General features: G+C 38.2%; 1 protein-coding gene across 4 annotated transcripts in view; it reads left to right on the top strand.

The window, feature by feature from the left end:
• The window catches only part of IDE (insulin degrading enzyme), a 92,752-nt gene that overhangs the window by 53,861 nt on the left and 20,018 nt on the right, over positions 1-18,873 (top strand). For all 4 annotated transcript variants that reach the window (XM_045854075.1, XM_045854074.1, XM_045854073.1 and 1 more), the window contains exons 6-14: positions 2,366-2,478; positions 3,534-3,696; positions 4,632-4,724; positions 5,157-5,248; positions 6,148-6,228; positions 7,763-7,866; positions 12,357-12,459; positions 14,754-14,876; positions 16,668-16,750. In XM_045854075.1, coding sequence (XP_045710031.1) covers positions 2,366-2,478; positions 3,534-3,696; positions 4,632-4,724; positions 5,157-5,248; positions 6,148-6,228; positions 7,763-7,866; positions 12,357-12,459; positions 14,754-14,876; positions 16,668-16,750 — 955 coding nt within the window. The remainder of the gene's footprint in view (positions 1-2,365; positions 2,479-3,533; positions 3,697-4,631; positions 4,725-5,156; positions 5,249-6,147; positions 6,229-7,762; positions 7,867-12,356; positions 12,460-14,753; positions 14,877-16,667; positions 16,751-18,873) is intronic.

The following is an 18,873-nucleotide window of genomic DNA, read 5'->3' as shown; positions in this document are numbered from 1 at the left end:
TCCTCCTTCCAGGAGGAGGGAAAGGGAAGAGTTTCCAGGTAGAAGGTTCTTTGTTCTCCTCAGGGGCCATCCCTCTAGTTGTGTCCACAGTAATTACATGGACACTTGGCATTAGGTATCTTTCAAGTACAGACACTGGGATGCCAAATCCTGATGATGTAAAAGTGGATGAGACCCAGTTCTCTGATCACTGACAGCCCACAGCTTAGTGGTGAAGACAGACTATACAGCATTGTACAGCTGCTTTGCCTTTAAAAAACTGTATTGTGAATTTATGCTTTTAGGCTAGAAATACTCAAAAGTCACACCTGGTAGAACCTCGCTATAAAAGACTTTGCTGTCATCAGGACTTAAGGCCCCAAACCTTTGTTGGCTGCACACCTTGTTTCATGTCACATGACCCATCTGCGTCTCTTTATGTCATAGATGTCACCGACATGGCTCACTCCAAATGTAGCTGGCCAATCCCCAAATTCACTTGTCATGTAACATGCAGTCACTGGTCTGCCATTTGGTTCTGAGCATTTTGGGGTCCTTCATACATGTCAAAAAATCAACGTAAAAATAACATGTGTTTTGTAAATAAAGTGCAAATACTCAGTTTGTAGGCTAGAAGAGAATTTCATACATATAAAGGCAGTTCTCAAATAGTGATTAAGTGCTCTCTAAAAAGTTCATGGAAAAGTTCAAAATGGGTCATAGAGTATCAAGGGAAATTTCTTATTTGATCCAAATGCTTCTTGACAGTAACAAGTGATGAATGTTTATACCATTTATAAGTAACCTATTTTTAAGGAGACAGAATCAAGGTGAATGGTTATCTTGTTTAGAAAAAGATAACCTTTTTTCACTTTTTCCTTTTTAGAATAATAGTAATGTCTATACATGGAAACATTTTCATCTGACACTGAAAGATTTAAGATGGAAATCAAGTTGTTCTTCCTCATCCCCTCCTATGACCTCTATACCCTCCCCTCAAAGATAGTCAGTCACCTTCATTAAAAAAATAAAGAAAGAAAAAAGACAGTCACTTATGGCATTTCTTATACTTCCAAAGTAGAATTTTGTTAATATACTTACATATATGTATGTTTGTTAAAAAATTAAATGAACCCTGGCCAGCGTGGCTCATTTGGTTGGAGCATTGTCCCATAACCAGAAGGTTGCATATTTGGCCGCTGGTCAGGGCACATGCCTAGTTTACAGGTTTGATCCCCCGTCCAGGTGCACAGGAGGCAACAAGTCGATACTTCTCTCTGGCATTAATACTTCTCTCCCTTCCTTTCTCTAAAAGCAATGAAAAAATGTCCTTGGGTGAGGATTAAAAAAATTAAATGAGATTATATCACATGGCATTGTTTTATAGCCTGAAGTTTTTGCTTAATAGATCTTTGAGATATTTTTATATTAGCATATTTTAGATCTCTTCCTCATTAATGGCTGCATAAAATTCTAATGTACAGATGTTTCATAACATCCACACATTGGTAGAGGTTTAGGTCAGTTCCTGTTTTTGTTGTCATAAACAGTGCTGCAGTGAACATTGAACATGTTATAACTTTATAAACTTTTGCAAGTACAACTCTATAAAAAATAAAAGGCCAGGTAAATAATAGCATAGGAAGACTTGATTTAAGTGGCCACATAGTTTTATTAATGATTAAAAGTCTTTGAGTGAGTTTGGCCTATTACAGTAAAGAGTAATTTAATGTTAGAACTTGGACGAGACTTGTGATCATCCCACCCAACTTTCTTTTTCTACAGAACCAGGAGTGGTTAACCAGTTGTCCAAGCAGTCAGTTGACATAGTTGCTTGGTAAAGCTGGGGTTAGAATCCAGGTACCCTGATCCCCAGTCACCCAGCATCCTTTTCACATTTTGTACTATTTCCCCATAAAATCAATCATTTGCAAACTCTTAACATCTGACTTTTAACAATGGCTGTAGACTGTGTCAGTTTATAAAGTGAATATCCCATCTGTCAGCTGACAGTTTAAGTATAGGAATCATAGATAAAATAGTCAGTTTCCAGACATGTGAAGTATAATCATTATTAATATTATTTAACAGCTTTAGAAGTTATATAGGCACTGGTAGGACTTAACTGAGTGCTTCAATTTTATCTGAAGCAGGTTTTTTTTTTTAATTCTACATTTTTACTTTAATAGTTCTGAGGATTTTTAGGAGATCCTAAGTTTCCTCACCCCCACCCCAGCTTTATGGAGATGTAACTGACATACAACATGTGTAAGTTTAAGGTGTATGATGTGATTTTATATATGTATATATGACCTTAAGGTTTTAAACACTACTTGTCATATGTTATGATTAGATTAAATTGTTTTCCTTATCTCTCTTCTTGTAGAATCTTTAGATGAGTTGACTGATCTGGTGGTCAAGTTGTTTTCTGAAGTAGAGAACAAAAATGTCCCATTGCCAGAATTCCCCGAACACCCTTTCCAAGAAGAACATCTTAAAGTAAGTGCATGTGTTCTGGTTTTGTTGTGGTTTTTAAATTTATGGACTTATATGAGTGGGGACCCCCCAAAATTGAATTGATAAAAACTCGTGTATTTATTTTACATGTATAAACTTCAGTTACCTTCAAAGTACTCTCCATTTGATGATGCAGTATACCTGTCGAGACATTTTTTCCCACTGCTGAAAATGATTTTTGAACTCCTTAATTTAGATGCCTTTTAGTTGCTTGTGCCATTATTTGTTTCCCTTTGAGGGCTTTTCATCCAGGGAAACAAAAAAATAAGTCTCTCAGGGTGAGATTGGGTGAATAGGGGTGGTGGGGCTCAGGGGTCTTGCTGTTTTTGGTCAAAAACGGCTGAATATTCAGCACGATGTGGGCAGGTGCACTTGTAAGTCACCCATCATGAAATGGGCAAACACGCTGAAATGGGCAAAAAATTCACTGAAGCTGAATGCAACTTCTCACAACAACACCACTGATACACTGATACAGACAGATTCCTAAAACAGTCTCCTAGCAGGGGAAGCCTGTGCCACAAGGGCCCCCTGCAGAAGATAACTGAGTTTTTTTGGGTCCCTCTCCTGTATACCTAGTTTACCAAAAAGTACATGGAAATTTTTGGAGGTTTTATTATTTATGTAGTTTTTTAATATTTAGCTGGAAAATCAAATCAATTTCATATTATTAAGGACATATATCACCAAAAAGATATCAATATAATCTGATCTTTGCACGCTAAAGGTAGTTTTGATAGCTATAACCTTGGTGGGACTATAAAAGCTAGAATCCAGTACCAGAAGGAAGCATCTGGAAGGATTTAGCTACATGTCTGGGGGACAAAACATGAGCTTTATACCAACTCTTATGACATCTCACCAAAAAAGAGGCCAGGTGACTATTTCTTTACGGTCAGTGTGATTTTCTTCGGCAATAGAATCCCCCTTGAATTTGGAATTCTTCCATGAAAATAAGTATTCATAGTTTATAAATATTTTATTCAGTGGGAATTGTATATAGCTAATCTTTTGTGATTTGTTTTTTTCCCCTCCAGAAAAATTATAAAATAGTACCTATTAAAGATATTAGGAATCTTTATGTGACATTTCCCATACCTGACCTTCAGAAATACTACAAATCAAACCCTGGTCATTATCTTGGTCATCTCATTGGACATGAAGGGCCTGGAAGTCTGTTATCAGAACTTAAATCAAAGGGTAAGTCACTAGGGTGCCAGCTTCTGAGTATAGTACCACACCATATCTTTTTACTCTGGCTCTCGTTTTTTCTTAAATATTTTCCTGTGAAAGAACATTTTTGGATTAGAGGCTGTTTGGGGTTTATGGGGGAGAGAGAGAGGTGGTGGTTGTTAAGTGTGCTTAGTTTTTTGCTTTGGGTTTTTTTCTTCTTCTTCTTTTTTTTTTTTTTTTTTAAGAGAAAGGGAAAGGGAGGGAGAAAGAGAGGGAGAGAAACATCAATGTGTGGTTGCCTCTCACATTGACCCTACTGGGGACCTGGCCAGCAATCTAGGCATGTGCCCTGACTGGGAATTGAACCTGCAACCCTTTGGTTCACAGTCCGGCGCTTAATCCACTGAGTGATGCCAGCCAGGGCTTTGCTTTGGATTTTGAAAAAAATTTTCATAATTTATTTTACCCTTCAGCATTGAGCAGTAAAAGTTAGGCATTTCATAAAATATTTTGGTACTTTTAAAAAATTTATAAAGATGTTAAAAAGTATAAACTCACATTGGATATTTTTTCCCATCTCTGTGAAATGTCAGTACCCATTATTTATTTGTCTGCTCATAACTTTCAAACCAGAGGAAGTAGTAGGATCTAGTCAGTTAATGATTTCCAAGGCCCCTCTCAGCTCAGGCTTTGCTTTACATAACACTTACACACAGTATTCTACCCTTGACTTGGGAACTGACTTGAGGGGTCCTAAAGAAAGCTTCCAACCCCACGAAAATTCCTTGAGTCTTCCACAGTATCTGAAATTGCTTTTATGAACTTTTTCTGTGTGTTTTTTTCCCCAGTCTTTTCTACAAGAGGTCCATTCTAATCTTTTGGGAACATACAATATGAATTTTCTTTTTTAAATTCCCTCTACTGAAATCATGCAATCATGTTATTTCTGTTGCATGTTACAGGCTGGGTAAATACTCTCGTTGGCGGGCAGAAGGAAGGAGCCCGAGGTTTTATGTTTTTTATCATTAACGTGGACTTGACTGAGGAAGGATTATGTAAGTATTGAGTTTTTTGTTGTTGTTGTTTTTGAATGAAAACTGACTTACTATGATTTACATTTTTTAACTCCTTCATGCTGTGGATCTGTTTTATGTTGTAAAGCTATAAAATTTGTACGCTTTCTCCACTGTATTTTTCATTTGTATGTGCCCTTCATTTCATGGGTGATTTTCCCACCTTAACATCTGAGCGTTGTGTTGGCACCCGTAAATGCGTACTTGGCTCACTTATTGCTCCAGAGCCCGTTCTGTCACATCCTGGAACCTGGAGGGCCTTGCGTGCGGGACCCTGAAACCAGTCTCAGGGAGGGGAGAACTCAATTTGTAGAGGGACCCTCTTCCACTTACCCGACTTTACCTTAGGAGTGAGTTCACTGCTTTAAAGAATTTGAGGGCTGAATGGTTTTTAAGTGTGCCCCTTTTTTCCAGTACATGTTGAAGATATAATTTTGCACATGTTTGAATACATTCAGAAGTTACGTGCAGAAGGACCTCAAGAATGGGTTTTCCAAGAGTGCAAGGTACTTTCTTTTCACCAAAATTCTTCTTAAGGAAAATTTTCAGAAAACATATATGAATAGGTGAATTAATTTAAATTTAGGGCTCTGTGAAACTTTTTAAGTATTTTTTTCCTAATCTAAGTAAAACTTTATAATGCATAGTAGCTTTAGTTGAGGCTGAGTTGGACTAGTCTGATTGGCTCTCAGGAGGGAAAAGGGAAGGAATTGGATTGCTTTTCTGTCCCTCAGAAGAATGCCAGCAGTTTCTTGAGCTTGTATCTGGGTTTACTTTACTCTGTCTGAAGCTGTATGAGCTCTTTCATTTTCAGATCTGATCATGAAAATCTGCAGCAAACTTCAAATAAATAGTGAATTGTCTCATGTATGGTTGTGGTCTTAAGAGTGATTTTATTGTATATATGGATGGGAAAGCCTAGCTATCTCCTTCCTTCCTCCCTCCCTCCCTTCCTCCCCTCCTCCCTCCCTTCCTCCCTTTCCCCCTTCCCCCCTTCCCCCCTCCCTCCCTTCCTCCCTTCCTCCCTTCATAAGAAAAAAACATTATTTGTCTTCTAAATTTTTACAGGCTTGTAAAAATTTTGCAAAAGTTTTGCGGTATAGTCTCTGTGAAGTTTATGACTGTAGTGCTAATCTGGGTGTAGTTCTCTGAATGGGTCAGCAAAATTACCACCTATGCAACTAACTGTTGGATCTCACGAGGTTCTTCCACACAGTTTTCCTAATCACTTGTTATTTTTATTCATGCTCTATGCATTTTTAAATCAAGCATAGTCATTTTTTCTGAAAGTGTAATGAAGTTAAGTATGGAGTAGAAAATCTATAGTGCAAACCAAACACACACACAAAAGGTATTTCTAAATAATAGTTGACTTGGGTCTAATTGGATTAACTTTCCATTTTAGGACTTGAATGCTGTTGCTTTTAGGTTTAAAGATAAAGAGAGGCCACGGGGCTACACCTCTAAGATTGCGGGGATATTGCATGTAAGTGTGCTGTTATTTTATTATATGTATTGGTGTGTCGAGTATTTCAGTGATCCTGCATGTATTACTCTCAATACTGCAGAAATGATAGAAATTGAAGCTAGCTGCAGTATAAATTTTTAGATAGACTTTGTAGCAACCTGGCAAACTTTGATATCAAGACATGCTTAATCTTAATTTTTATCATCCTAAAAATTATCATCTGTAATATTTTTATTACATAGGTATTTTACTTATTGACTTTAAATATTTTTCAATTCTACAATGTGTTAATAGCTAATTATGGGAAAGCTGTAGATCATGTATTCACTTTTCTTTTCTCCACTTCCATTCCTACCACTCCAGTCTGAATTACCATCGTTTCTTGCCTGGACTACCATCACAGTCTCTTATCTGGGTTCCCTGTGTTCTTCCTTGTCCCCACTTAGCTTATTTTTCCAGCCTTAGTGATCTTTTGAAAACCAGAGTTAGATTGTTTTACTCCTCTGTGTCAAGTCCTTCCGTAGTTTCCCATCAAAGTTGGAATAAAATCCACAATTTTACCCTGGTCTTCAAGGTGATCTGTCCCCAGCCTGTCTCTCTGACCATATTGCATATCCCCCCGACCTACTCCTCCCATTCCCACTTCACTCCAGTGATACTATTTGCCTTATCTTCAAGCATTAAGTTCATTCCTCCACTCAGGGCCCTTATATTTGACGTTTTCTTGGTATACTCTCTAACCTTTGCATGGCTATGTGGGGGAAGACCCTTATCCTTGGGGTCCTTGCTCATGTGTCTCCTCCTCAGAGAGACCTTCTCTGACCTCCCCATCATGCCTCTGCCCCTTTTTAATTTTCTTCACAGCACCTGTACATACAATGACAGTATTTATTTATTGTCTCCCTCCTTCCCAATTATAGTATAGTCCTTTGAGAACAGGGACATCACCTGTCTCATCTATTGCTGCTGCTGTATCCACAGTAGCCCTTAGAACACTATCTGGTACAGAGTAGGTGTTCACTAAATACTTGTTGAATGAATGGATCAATCAGTCTGTCTCAGAATATTGGAAGTTGTTCTTACTAAAAAACATCTTTTACCTTATTTTTCCCCATTAGCCAAAAATATAAGCCATTTTTCCCCACAACAACCTTATAAATGTTTGTTTGATTACATTCATAGAAATTTGAGAAGTTTGGTTCATAAAAATGTATTTACGTTATAGTAAGAATACTGTGGATGTCAGCATTTAACCATCAAATTTTCTTCATTAACAATTACTCAGTTTTTAGGCAGAAATATTACTCACATTTTTCAATTTTGTTTTCTATAATGTAAGTATATTGGGAAATTAAGTATAAAGTCATGCCATAATATAAAACTGCTTAAAAGTGTGGTAGGAAAGAGAAAAAAATTGAGAAATTTTTCTAGTGTATTAAAATTGAATTGAAGGAAAGGGGGGTATAAAATAATAGATTTCATGTATTAGAGATTTGATTGCTTTTTAATAAGTTAGCCTTATACATTTATTTACTTATTTATTTATTTACAGTATTATCCCATAGAAGAAGTGCTCACAGCTGAATATTTACTGGAAGAATTTAGACCTGATTTAATAGAGATGGTTCTTGATAAACTCAGACCAGAAAATGTCCGGTGAGTCACTCAGCAGATTTTAGTTACATACTAATTTTTCAATAATGTTCAAATTGGAAAACTTGAAACTGTGAATAAAATGCTTTAAAAATGTTTATCAAGCATGATTACAAAGTAGAGGGAATAATGTGATGTACCAATACCAAACCTCAGCAGTCAGTACATGGCCAGTCTTTGTTATCCTTACCCACCCCTCTGCACTTATCCTCCCTCCACGGGAAGGATTTTGAAGCAGTATCTCTAAAACATGAAGATTCTATCATGAATAAAATATAATAATAGATCGTCTTAACCTGGCTTTCCCCTAACTCAAATGCCCAAGGTATCAGCTCACCTACCGGTTTTATAAGCAAGTGAGGACACTGTATTTTTTCAAGTAGAAGTAAGGATTATAGTCTTAGAATTCTTCTGACCAACCAGTGGCCAACCGGGAGATCCAAAGTTGGAGAGGCTCTTACAGTAACAGAGGTGTGACTGTTACAGGAGGGTCAACCCCAAAGAGAGTATGAGCTACCATGTGATGTTTCTCCCTTAAAATGGAATCTCCTCTGTATTTTTCTGAAGTCAAATAATAGAAGGAATATATTTGACCACATATTTTTCATTTTTAATTTTTCTCCTTTATCAAGGGCATATTTCCAAAATTCTCCTGAGAACATAACAATTGAGTAAAATTTGCTTTTGACACAATCATTTTATGAATAAAATCAACCATTTGGTAGAACTTTTGGAAGGAAAGAAATCCTTCTAACAGAACTATTCTGTCAAAGTCTTTTTTCCTAGTTACCCTTGTTTGAACTTTTCCAGGCATATGCTAGCAACAAACAAAGGGAAAATTAAATTTTAAAAAAATGACATAGAACTATAATATACACACATTGTACCAATACCGGTTTCCGCGCTTTGATATTGTACCATGATTAAGAAGATGTGACCATTGAGGGAAACCAGATGAAGAGTACACAGGACTCTTTGTACTATTTTTGTAACATCCTACAAATTTACAATTATTTCAAAATAGAAATATTTTTAAAGTTAAAACAATTATTTACATTTAGCAACAAAATCATAAAATACTTAGGAATGACTTTAACCAATTAAGCAAAACCTCTACACAAAAAATATATGAAACAGTGCCAAGAGAAACTAAAGATCTTGTGCAGAGATTAGGAGGCTTGATACTGTTAAAATGTCACTTCTTTCTAATCTGATTCACACACTCAGTGCAATCACAATCAGAATCTTAGTAGGCTTTTTTTTTCTTGCAGAAGTTGGTAGGGTGATTTCAAAATTCATATGGATATACAAAGGGCCTAGATTAGCCAGAGCACTCTTGCACCACCCCCTCCCCCCAAAATTGGAGGATTTAGATTTGAAGACTTACTATTTATAAAGCTACAGTAGTTAAGACATTGTAGTATTGGCATAAAGATAGACAAAGAAATCATTATAATAGAACAGAAAGTCCAGAAGTAGGCCCACACATATATGGTCAATTGATTTCTTTTTTTATTGTGGTAAAAAACATACAACACAAAATTTACCACCTTAACCATTTTTAAGTGTATGATTCAGTATGATAAGTACATTTGGATTGTTATGAAACAGGTCTCCAGAACTTTTTCATCTTGCAAAACTAAAAATATACCCATTAAACAACCTCTTTTTTCCCTCCTACTATCCCTGGTTATCACCATTCTACTTTGTTTATACTTTGTTAAATACCTATTATAAGTAGAATAATACAACATATTTTAATTTCACTTAACGTAATATTAAGATTTCCTTTTTAATGCTGCATAATATTCCATTGCATGTATATATCACATTTTATTTAACCATTCATTACTAGTCAATTTATTTTTTGACAAAGGCACCAACATAATTAAATTGGGAAAGGAAAGTGTTTTCAACAAATGGTACTCTTCCCTTATCCATCATCCATATGGAAAAAATGAAACTTGACCTTTTCCTTATACCATTCACAAAAATTAATTTGAAATAGATTATAGACCTTAGTATAAATGCTAAAACTCTAAACTTCTAGAAGAAAACACAGGAAAATACCTTTAAAACCTTGAGTTAGGCAAAGATTTTTTAGAACATAAAAAACAGTAACCATTAAATAAAAAACATTGATAAACTAGACTTCATCGAGATAAAAACTTCTGCTCATAGGGTGATTTATGCATTTGCTTACATGATTAAAATATATTGAAGAAAAATACTTAGAACACATACTAAATCATTTTAGTCAAGTAAAACATTGTAGCTATACATTCTTTAAAAAAATCAAACTAAGTCCTCCTGAATTTTATTACAGACCTTTTAAAAACAAAACCTCCTATTATCAGCACAAGGAGAAAGAGCTTCAAACTTAATAATAGGACTTACAAGACAATTGTAAAGGTTCCTTTTAGTGACCATTTATGTGTGGTTTTGTCACCTACTAGCCATGAGATCTTGGATAGATCACTTTTCTCATCAACCAGTGTTTATTGAGTAACTAATGTGAAACCTCAGAGTTCATCACCCTGCAAAGGGGACACGTGAAAAGTTAACTTTATATAATGTCACGAACACTGGCTCCCATTTAATTTCCTTGAAACCTGCCCATCTGCAAAATAGCAATAGTATTTTATCTTTCTATCTGATGCAAAATAATTTAGCAAAATTGAAAAATGTTACACAAATACAAGGTAGTGCTGTCAAGATTATATGATAAGGATGTACTTTTTGGCAAGAAAGATTACTTAAATTGTGTTCATATAGGCCCTGGTCGGTGTGGCTCAGGTGGAGCGTCATCCCATACACCAAAGGTGGGGGGTTCGTTCCCTGTGGGGTGTTCGGTCTCTGTTTGGGGTGTATGTAAGAGGTAACCAGTCAATGTTTCTCTCTCTCTCTAAAATCAATCAATATATCTAGTTTTTTTTTTTAAATTATGGTCACATAATTCTTGCTGCCCTATAGCCAATAATTTGACCCAGCAACACTTTGTAGGAGTGAATTTGCAAGAGCATATATTTTACTTTTGTTTAAATTGCCTGTTTCTAAATTTGGTATCATATACAATTAGAATTGAGAACCTTTCTTGCTCTCTACAGTCACCTTTGGGGGGAAAAATGTTTCTTCTACATAGGGTTGATCTCGGTGGCTCTGCCAGTGGTAGCTGCAGTATGTCAGTGATAGAGGGCATGACAGCCTGGATAACTGCCAGCTGCCAGGCCCGGCTGGGGTTGCTCCAGGGTAAGATTTCTTTCTTTATGGGGCTGAGTCTGCTGACGGGAGCATAGTGATTCCAACTTTGATAATTAAAAGGTACGGGAGCAAGACGTGTTCCTGATAATCCTCCACAGGGGCCGGCGTGCTACCGGAACAGAGCTTCTTTTGCTCCTCTGCTTGTAATCTTTTGTTCCCTTACCTCTTGGCATCATGCCACCTCTGACTTCCCTCCCTGAACTTCCTTCTTCCTTCTGACTTCTGAGCTGTTTCTACTTTCCCATCAAGAAAGCTTTTAATAAACAAGAAGATAGAGAGGTGCTTCTCGGTCTTGCCCCCCTCTCCCCAAGCAGCAGGAGGGCTAAGGTACGTGTAGTAGACATAGTAGATAGTAGTCTCTGCAGAAAAAACAAACAAGCATAAAGCACAAATTTAGCAAGTAATAATAAAGGTGTGTTTTCGGCTTTTTGTATCTACACATGAGCCAAAGGGTTTACATTTTTATTAACTCCAGGCCTGAGCTGTTCCTGGGAAGTTTAATTTTTAAGGAGTACTTTTCAACTGACCTTGTTTTGTCTCCACCCCCCCCCCCCCCAACTACTACTCTTTTAGTCAATAGCATATCCACAAGAACCTTTCCTGGAAGTACTTTTTCCCACTAAAAATGCTGGGCTATAACCAAAGGATACAGAGACTTTGATCGGAGACCTCTGTACACACATTGCCTATTTCAGCTAAGCCTTGTTGGATCTTCTGGGTCTTAAAGGCCCAATACATTCGTAGATATTATTTACATTTTCATGAGTGAGGCTCTATAACTTTATATATACAACATGAATTTATAGATTTTTTCTTTTAATTTTTTTAAAAATTATTGATTTTAGAGAAAGAGAAATACTGATTTTATTGTTCCATTTACTTATACATTCATTGGCTGCTTTTTTTAGAAGATTTTATTTATTTATTTTTAGAGAGAGAGGAAGGGAAGGAGAAAGAGAGGGAGAGAGACATCATTGTATGGTTGCCTCTCGCACACCCCATACTGGGGACCTGGCCTACAACCCAGGCATGTGCCCTGACTAGAATCAAACCAGCGACCCTTTGGTTCCCAGGCTGGTGCTCAGTCCACTGAGCCACACCAGCCAGGCCCATTGGCTGCTGCTTGTATGTGCCCTGACCTTGGAGTATTGGGATGATGCTCTAACCAAGTGAGCTACCCAATCACAGCATAAAGGTTTTTTTTTCTCTTTGTTTTTCCCCTCTATCTCTAGGGTTGCAATAGTTTCCAAATCTTTTGAAGGACAAACTGATCGCACAGAAGAATGGTATGGAACCCACTACAAACAAGAAGCTATACCAGATGAAGTCATTAAGGTATGGTTAACCCAACTGCGAAGAAGTCTTTGTGAGAAGGGCATACCAACATGAGCTCCCGAGGTCAACCAGCTCACAGCCCGAGGTGCGGCCAGTGGCCGCTCAGTGCTGTCTGTACCATCCTGAGAGGAATAAAGAGGGAGCTAGAGAGCTGGGCCTTAGGTTTGGCCTGAAGAAATGGCATATGGCCTCCTTCTTCTGTGTCTGTCAGACCAGCAGGGCTGTCAGGCAGACTTCCAGCTTCATGCAGTCAGAGATCATTGAAGTCCAAAGCACACAGAGAAGCAAAGATACCAAGACAGACGGGCAGGAAGAGACGGGAGTCGGAAGCATGAAAAACAGACGCAAGGGCCCCAGAGAGCTCATGATCTTGCTGGGAATACAGGCAGGGAAAGGTCTGCTCTTGAGGAGGTGCTGTATTTTGTGCCTCATGCTGCATCACTGCTCTTTTTGTCAACATAGGGAGGAGGATTGGCTTTTCCAAACAGGGATATTTAGGTAGTGTGTTGTCCCTTTCATCAGTAGGCAAGATTCTGTTTGTGAGTCCTATCTACTTTTCTAGTACATTTTCCTTTACAGTTCTCATTGTGTAGCTTTGAGATTGTGTCCTTTATTCATGGGACATTTGTTAAATGTACCTGGGTATTGGCGATACAGAAAAAAGAAGAAACAGTTTAAGAAAGAAAATCATTACTGGTACTTTTGACATATTCGCAGCATAGAAGGAGCTCACTGGGGCCCTACCTTGCTAAACTGTGAGGAAGCTGATCTTCCATGAGTTAGTGCTGGGTCTGAACTAATCCTAAAACAAGAGAGAACCCCTATTCACCAAATTCTGACCAGCACAGCTCTGCCCTGCATGGGCATTTATTTATTTATTTATTTATTTATTTTTTAAATTTTTTTTAAAATTTTTTTTTAAGATTTTACTTATTTATTTTTAGAGAGGGAAGGGAGGGAGATAGAGAGAGAGAGAAACATCAATGTGCGGTTGCTGGGGCTAAGGCCTGCAACCCAGGCATGTACCCTGACTGGGAATCGAACCTGCGACACTTTGGTTCACAGCCCGCGCTCAATCCACTGAGCTATGCCAGCCAGGGCTGGCATTTTTTTAAAAACAAATTTATCTGGGAGCTCAGCAGTGAAATTACCAAGTGCTTAATGGTTTCCACTGTTCGGCCATTCCTAGAGACTTAAGTTGCCACTTACAAATAGTATGGCCAACATCCCCACAACCCCAGTGCCAAAAGACACAAATGCAGGGGCCAGAATAGAATTGCAGAAGCTGCCAGGCCCTGCCACATCATCTGGAGACCAAATTATCAAACCCAGAATTATTGGAAGTCAGTTGCTTTTTATTTCTTTTTTAAACAATGAAAAGCCTTATAAATTAGAGTTCAGCAATCGATGGCCTGAGATCTGTTCCATTTAGCTTTTGGTACTAGGCTGTGGAACAGATCTAACCTGCAGATAGTGTCAGCCCTGTCCCATGATCCAGACTTAAACCTCAAGTTTGTCCTTAACCTTGTGCTTGAATTACTGCTTCACTTGAAAGTTCACGTGGTCATTTGTGAGAGGTGTGAGCCTGGTATTAAGAAGTACTGAAGTGAAAGAAGCCCCATTTAGCCTTGTTTTCAGATCACACATGTAAGTAACTTAGTGTAGCTAAAATTTTAACTCATATAAAAGACCTATGAACACCCCAGTTCGTATGGCTCAGTTGGTTTGAGCGTCATCCCATAAACCAAAAAGGCCATGGTTTTGATTTCCAGTCAGGGTACATGCCTAGGTTGTGGGTTCGATCCTTGGTTAGGGTGCCTCCGAGAGGCAACTGATCAATGTTTATCTCTCGCATCCACATTTCCCTTTCTTTCTCCCTCCCTTCCCCTCTCTAAAATCTATAAGCATGTCCTTGGGTAAGAAGAAAAAATAAACGACCTATTCCCTAGCCATTGCAGGAAATATTCCTGTACAGATTATTCCTTATTCTTTAGGAGGCAAACATTATCTTCATATGGACCAATTAGCCTCTCAGTGCTCCACAATCTCAGGTTATTTCTTAACCCTATTTGGTCATTTTGGAGATATGGAAAGAGGAAAGCGAGGTAAATATAAACCTTGATTAGTACTTGAGACTCCAACTCAAGTTTTATAAAAAGTCATCAGTAGATCTGAGGAGTAGCCTTTTTGTTTTTGATGGAAAAGAATGCTATGTGACATTTATCCCCTTAATATTTGCCTGGATATTAAGTGAAGTGACTGTTTTTAAACTCTGTTTTTCATCATCTATCCAGAAATGGCAAAATGCTGAACTGAATGGGAAATTTAAACTTCCAATGAAGAATGAGTTTATTCCTACGAATTTTGAGATTTTACCATTAGAAAAAGAAGCAACACCATGTCCTTCTCTTATTAAGGTAACATGTTAGACACAGTGATTCTAAATTCAAGGGACAGACCTATTACATGGAAGGGACTTAGAGAGATGATTTCTTGCATTTGGTACTTCGTTGATTTGGGGGGCTCACATCCAAAGAGATGACAGAAAAATTGCAGAAAGAACACTGTAAGAAACATTAAAAGACTCAAAATGTTAAAGCAAACAAAACTACTAAACAGAATCTAGGGAACTGTTTTCTCTGCAGGGAAAAAAAGGGTAAGTCTAGACTGTAACAACAAGTCTATTGAAAGATAGTGTCTTCTTTTTCTTCTTCACCGAAGACCCAATAAAGAAGTAGATTCATGCTGCATCATGAAAGTTAGAGATAAGAATCTAAAGCCTGGAAGGGACCGTCCACACCCGAGCGGGGCAGTGGTATTTCCCTGCCTTTGAAAACAACTCTCTTTGACAGAGCGGTGTGGACCCAGATAGGAAGGGCCTCTGAGCTGTGGGTTTTCTTTTTCATTTTCAGAATGTTATTGTCATGTTGTTAATTCATACCTTGAGTAAAGATTGTATAGGAAAAGGATCAAATTATTCCAGCACATTCTCTCTTTTAAAACTGACTTTTTCTAAATTCACCACCATCGACACTCATTTTTCTTGATTTTCATTTTCTTGAAATGACCTAGCATTCAATTCACTCAGTGAGATAAGAACTAGTATTTAGGAGTATGAAGTTTAATTTATCTGAAGCAATTACATTATTATTATTAAGACAACCATTTTTCTTTAGAAACGACATTTTAATAAGTTATAGGTTAGGCTACTAAAAGACAAAACTTGTTTATCTCTCAAGTTTTAATTGTTGTTTATTTAAATAGGCCTTTTCAGAGTAAACTAATGAGAACATTAAGCCATTTATATCTGGTCAGAGTTTCAAGTGAACACCTAAGGCTAATTTTGATACAGGGCAAGAGAAGCAGAGAGTCAAGGTGGTAGCTCATTCATTCACCCCCAGCTGTGTTACTCTGCTGGGTAACACATGACTCCAAAATTTAGCAGCTCAAAATCACAAATACTTATTTTATTTTATGCAGTTGGGATGAAATTGTTGGGTAGTTCTGGCTAAGGGTCTCATGAGGTTATAGTCAAGCTGTTGGCTGCAGCTTCGGCCATCTGAAGGTACAGCCAGAGGGTTCAACCTGAGCTGAAGTTCCGTGGTTTCTGGCAGATCTCACTTCTTCCCCACTTGGGCATCTACATAAAGTCACTTGACATGGCATCTGGCTTCCCCCAAAGTGAGGGAGCCAAGAGGGAAAGTGAGTGATCAGCACGGAAGCCACAGTGTCTTACATAATGTAATTTCAGAGGTGTCATACCATCACTTCTATCACATTCTGTTGGTCAAACAGACCAGACCAACTGTGGCTCAGTGGGAGAGAGGACATCACAAAGGTGTGGGTTCCAGTAGGCAGGGATCCTTGTGGCCCACCTTGGAAGCCGACTGCCACACTGCACCTAAGGACTCCTGCATCTGCCTCCCAGGGTCCAGAAAGACAGGGACAGGACAGTTGGTACTGGCTTCTCCAGTCTGAATCTCCCTCCACCGTGCCCCCATCTCATTAATCCAGGGGAGATAAAGTGGTGATTTCTCTCTGCTACTGGAATTGCCAGTCCTCTCTTTTCACTTCCTGCCTGCTGGCCCTCTGAGTGTGCTTCAAGGCCAGGAGACAGCAGCCTCTCCAGAACTCTTCTCTTGAAGTGTGGTGAACATTTTTGCCCAAGATGCCCATATTCCCATAACCAGTTCTTTTCTCCATCACAGGATACAGCTATGAGCAAACTCTGGTTCAAACAAGATGACAAGTTTTTCTTGCCAAAGGCTTGTCTCAACTTTGAATTTTTCAGGTAGGTAAGATGAATCAAGCTACAAAGCTTCTTATAAAAGTTAATAATTACTTTCTAAAGGGTTTCTTTGGTTCCCTGAGGACCCATGTCTAAAAACAAAAGGAGTTAGAGGTATTTAGCCTAGGCAAGAGAAAGCTGCTGCCCTTAAGCCTTATTGTAAGAACTGAGGTTGTCCATGCTTCCCTCTCCACTGAGGAGCACACCCTTTAACTGAAACGATTTGGGTGAGTTATTAGAAGAATGACCTTCCTAACCATTAGGATTTTGGAATCTGGAAAGGCTATGGACTCACCCAGAAGTTTCATTAAAAAAAGATTAAATAATTTGGGCATTTTTGTTGTGGTTTTGGCTTTGTATTCCTGGCACACGCCCTGCAGAAGAGTGTGGTAGTAGTTACTAAATGATGTGCAGTCTCTTCCAGCCCATTACTTTTCTGGAGCCCGTAGATATTGCTCTCTCTACTCCTGGCTCAGTTAGAAGCATACCTCAGAGAGATTGTGGGTTGGGTTCCAGACCACCGCAGTAGAACGAGTATCGTAATAAAACAAGCCATAACTTTTTTGCTGGTGGAGGGTCTTGCTTTCAGTTTGTTAAAAATCTCAGTATCTGTGAAGCACAATAAAGCAAGTTATGCCTGTATTTTCCCATTTGGCTACCTTTTGAGAGACCATTTGATATTTTTACATATTCTAAACCACCCAGCATAGTTTTTAGTATTAAAACTGTCTGCCTCCAACCAATCCTCTCTGTGGTGTGATCTCCCTAGAGGTGTATACACTGTTAGCTCTCTTGTAGATTCTTGTGGAAATTTTTTGTGTATGTATATATCCTTCTATTCTTTATAGAAATTTGATTATATTATGCATTCTTAGTTATAGTTTCTAAAACTCTGTGATCCATATTTAAACATATAGCATCTGATTACAAAATCTTGTTTTTCAAATTGAGAAACGAATCAGAATTTAAGCATTTCAATTGAATCATGTTCTCTTTTAAAAGTTGGTGTAGGGCCCTCTCCAGTCCACCAGCATGGCCGCCATGAGTGCAGCATTTTAGGATGCTTCCTGGAACTGCATTCTGAGCTCAGGCCATGGGGCTGTGAGCTCCCAGACCTGGCTTGTTCTGGCTTTTCCCTTCCACCTAAGAAAGGTGCATAGCCCGTGCCTATGGGTCTGAGCCCTTTCCTGAACTCTTTTCTTTTGATGAATTTGCTTTTCTGAGTTGTGCCCTAAATTTCTGAGCTGCTGTTTGCCTAAAAAGGGATGCCTGTCGCCATGTATAATACTTTAAAAAATTTAGTGACATGGCATTCACTTAGATTTTCCAGATGGAGGATGTTTGGATAGCCGTGGAGTTTTTTTTCTTTGATTTTAATTCTGAAAGTGACTGAGCATTTTACCCCTATTTTTCCTGCATTATCGGTTTTTGATGAAATTGTTGGCTTTGCTCTCAGTGCATTAGTTATATTTACTGTACTATGGAATGAAACTTTGGATTTGCTGCCAAACAAGCCAAGAGAGTACCTGCCTCAGGCTCTTTGTACTAGCTGTTTTCTCAGCCAGGAAAGCTCTCCACCTACCCAGACATCCCTAGGCCTTGCTCCTTTGCTTCCTCCAGGTCTGGGCCTTATTAACCATCTTAGCAATCTTCTGTCCCGTCACCACGACCCATCACTCCATGCCCCTCCCCCTGTTTAATTTTCCTCCATAGCACTGTCACCACCTGGTGTGTATTTACACTTAATATGTGTGTCCTCCAACTGGATTATAAACTCTGGTCAGTGACTTTACCTGATTTTCCCCTTCTGTATTCCCAGTAGCTAGAGAAGAGCCTAGCATTGTATTTAATTATGCTTGTAATACATATTTGTAGAATGAATCTTTTACCTACTTCTCATAAAGGTAAGCAGTGTCATATAGTCAGATGTGTAGATCATTTTCTAAAATTTGAGTCTTAACTTTGCTGCTACCAGCCCAGGTGATGAGGAAAATTATATTTCTTAATTAGGAAATTAAGTTTTAAAATGAGGTGATTTCTGTGGTCCTATTTAGCCCTTGTGCTCTATAATTGTTCTCTTTTGTTGCTCTTTCTCACTTAAATATTTTTCTATCTTAATATTATTT

Source organism: Phyllostomus hastatus, unplaced genomic scaffold (assembly GCF_019186645.2).
Source record: "Phyllostomus hastatus isolate PE091 unplaced genomic scaffold, TTU_PhHast_1.1 phas_scaffold_1066, whole genome shotgun sequence".
Taxonomy (NCBI): Eukaryota; Metazoa; Chordata; class Mammalia; order Chiroptera; family Phyllostomidae; genus Phyllostomus; species Phyllostomus hastatus.
This window is presented reverse-complemented; position numbering and strand designations above follow the sequence as displayed.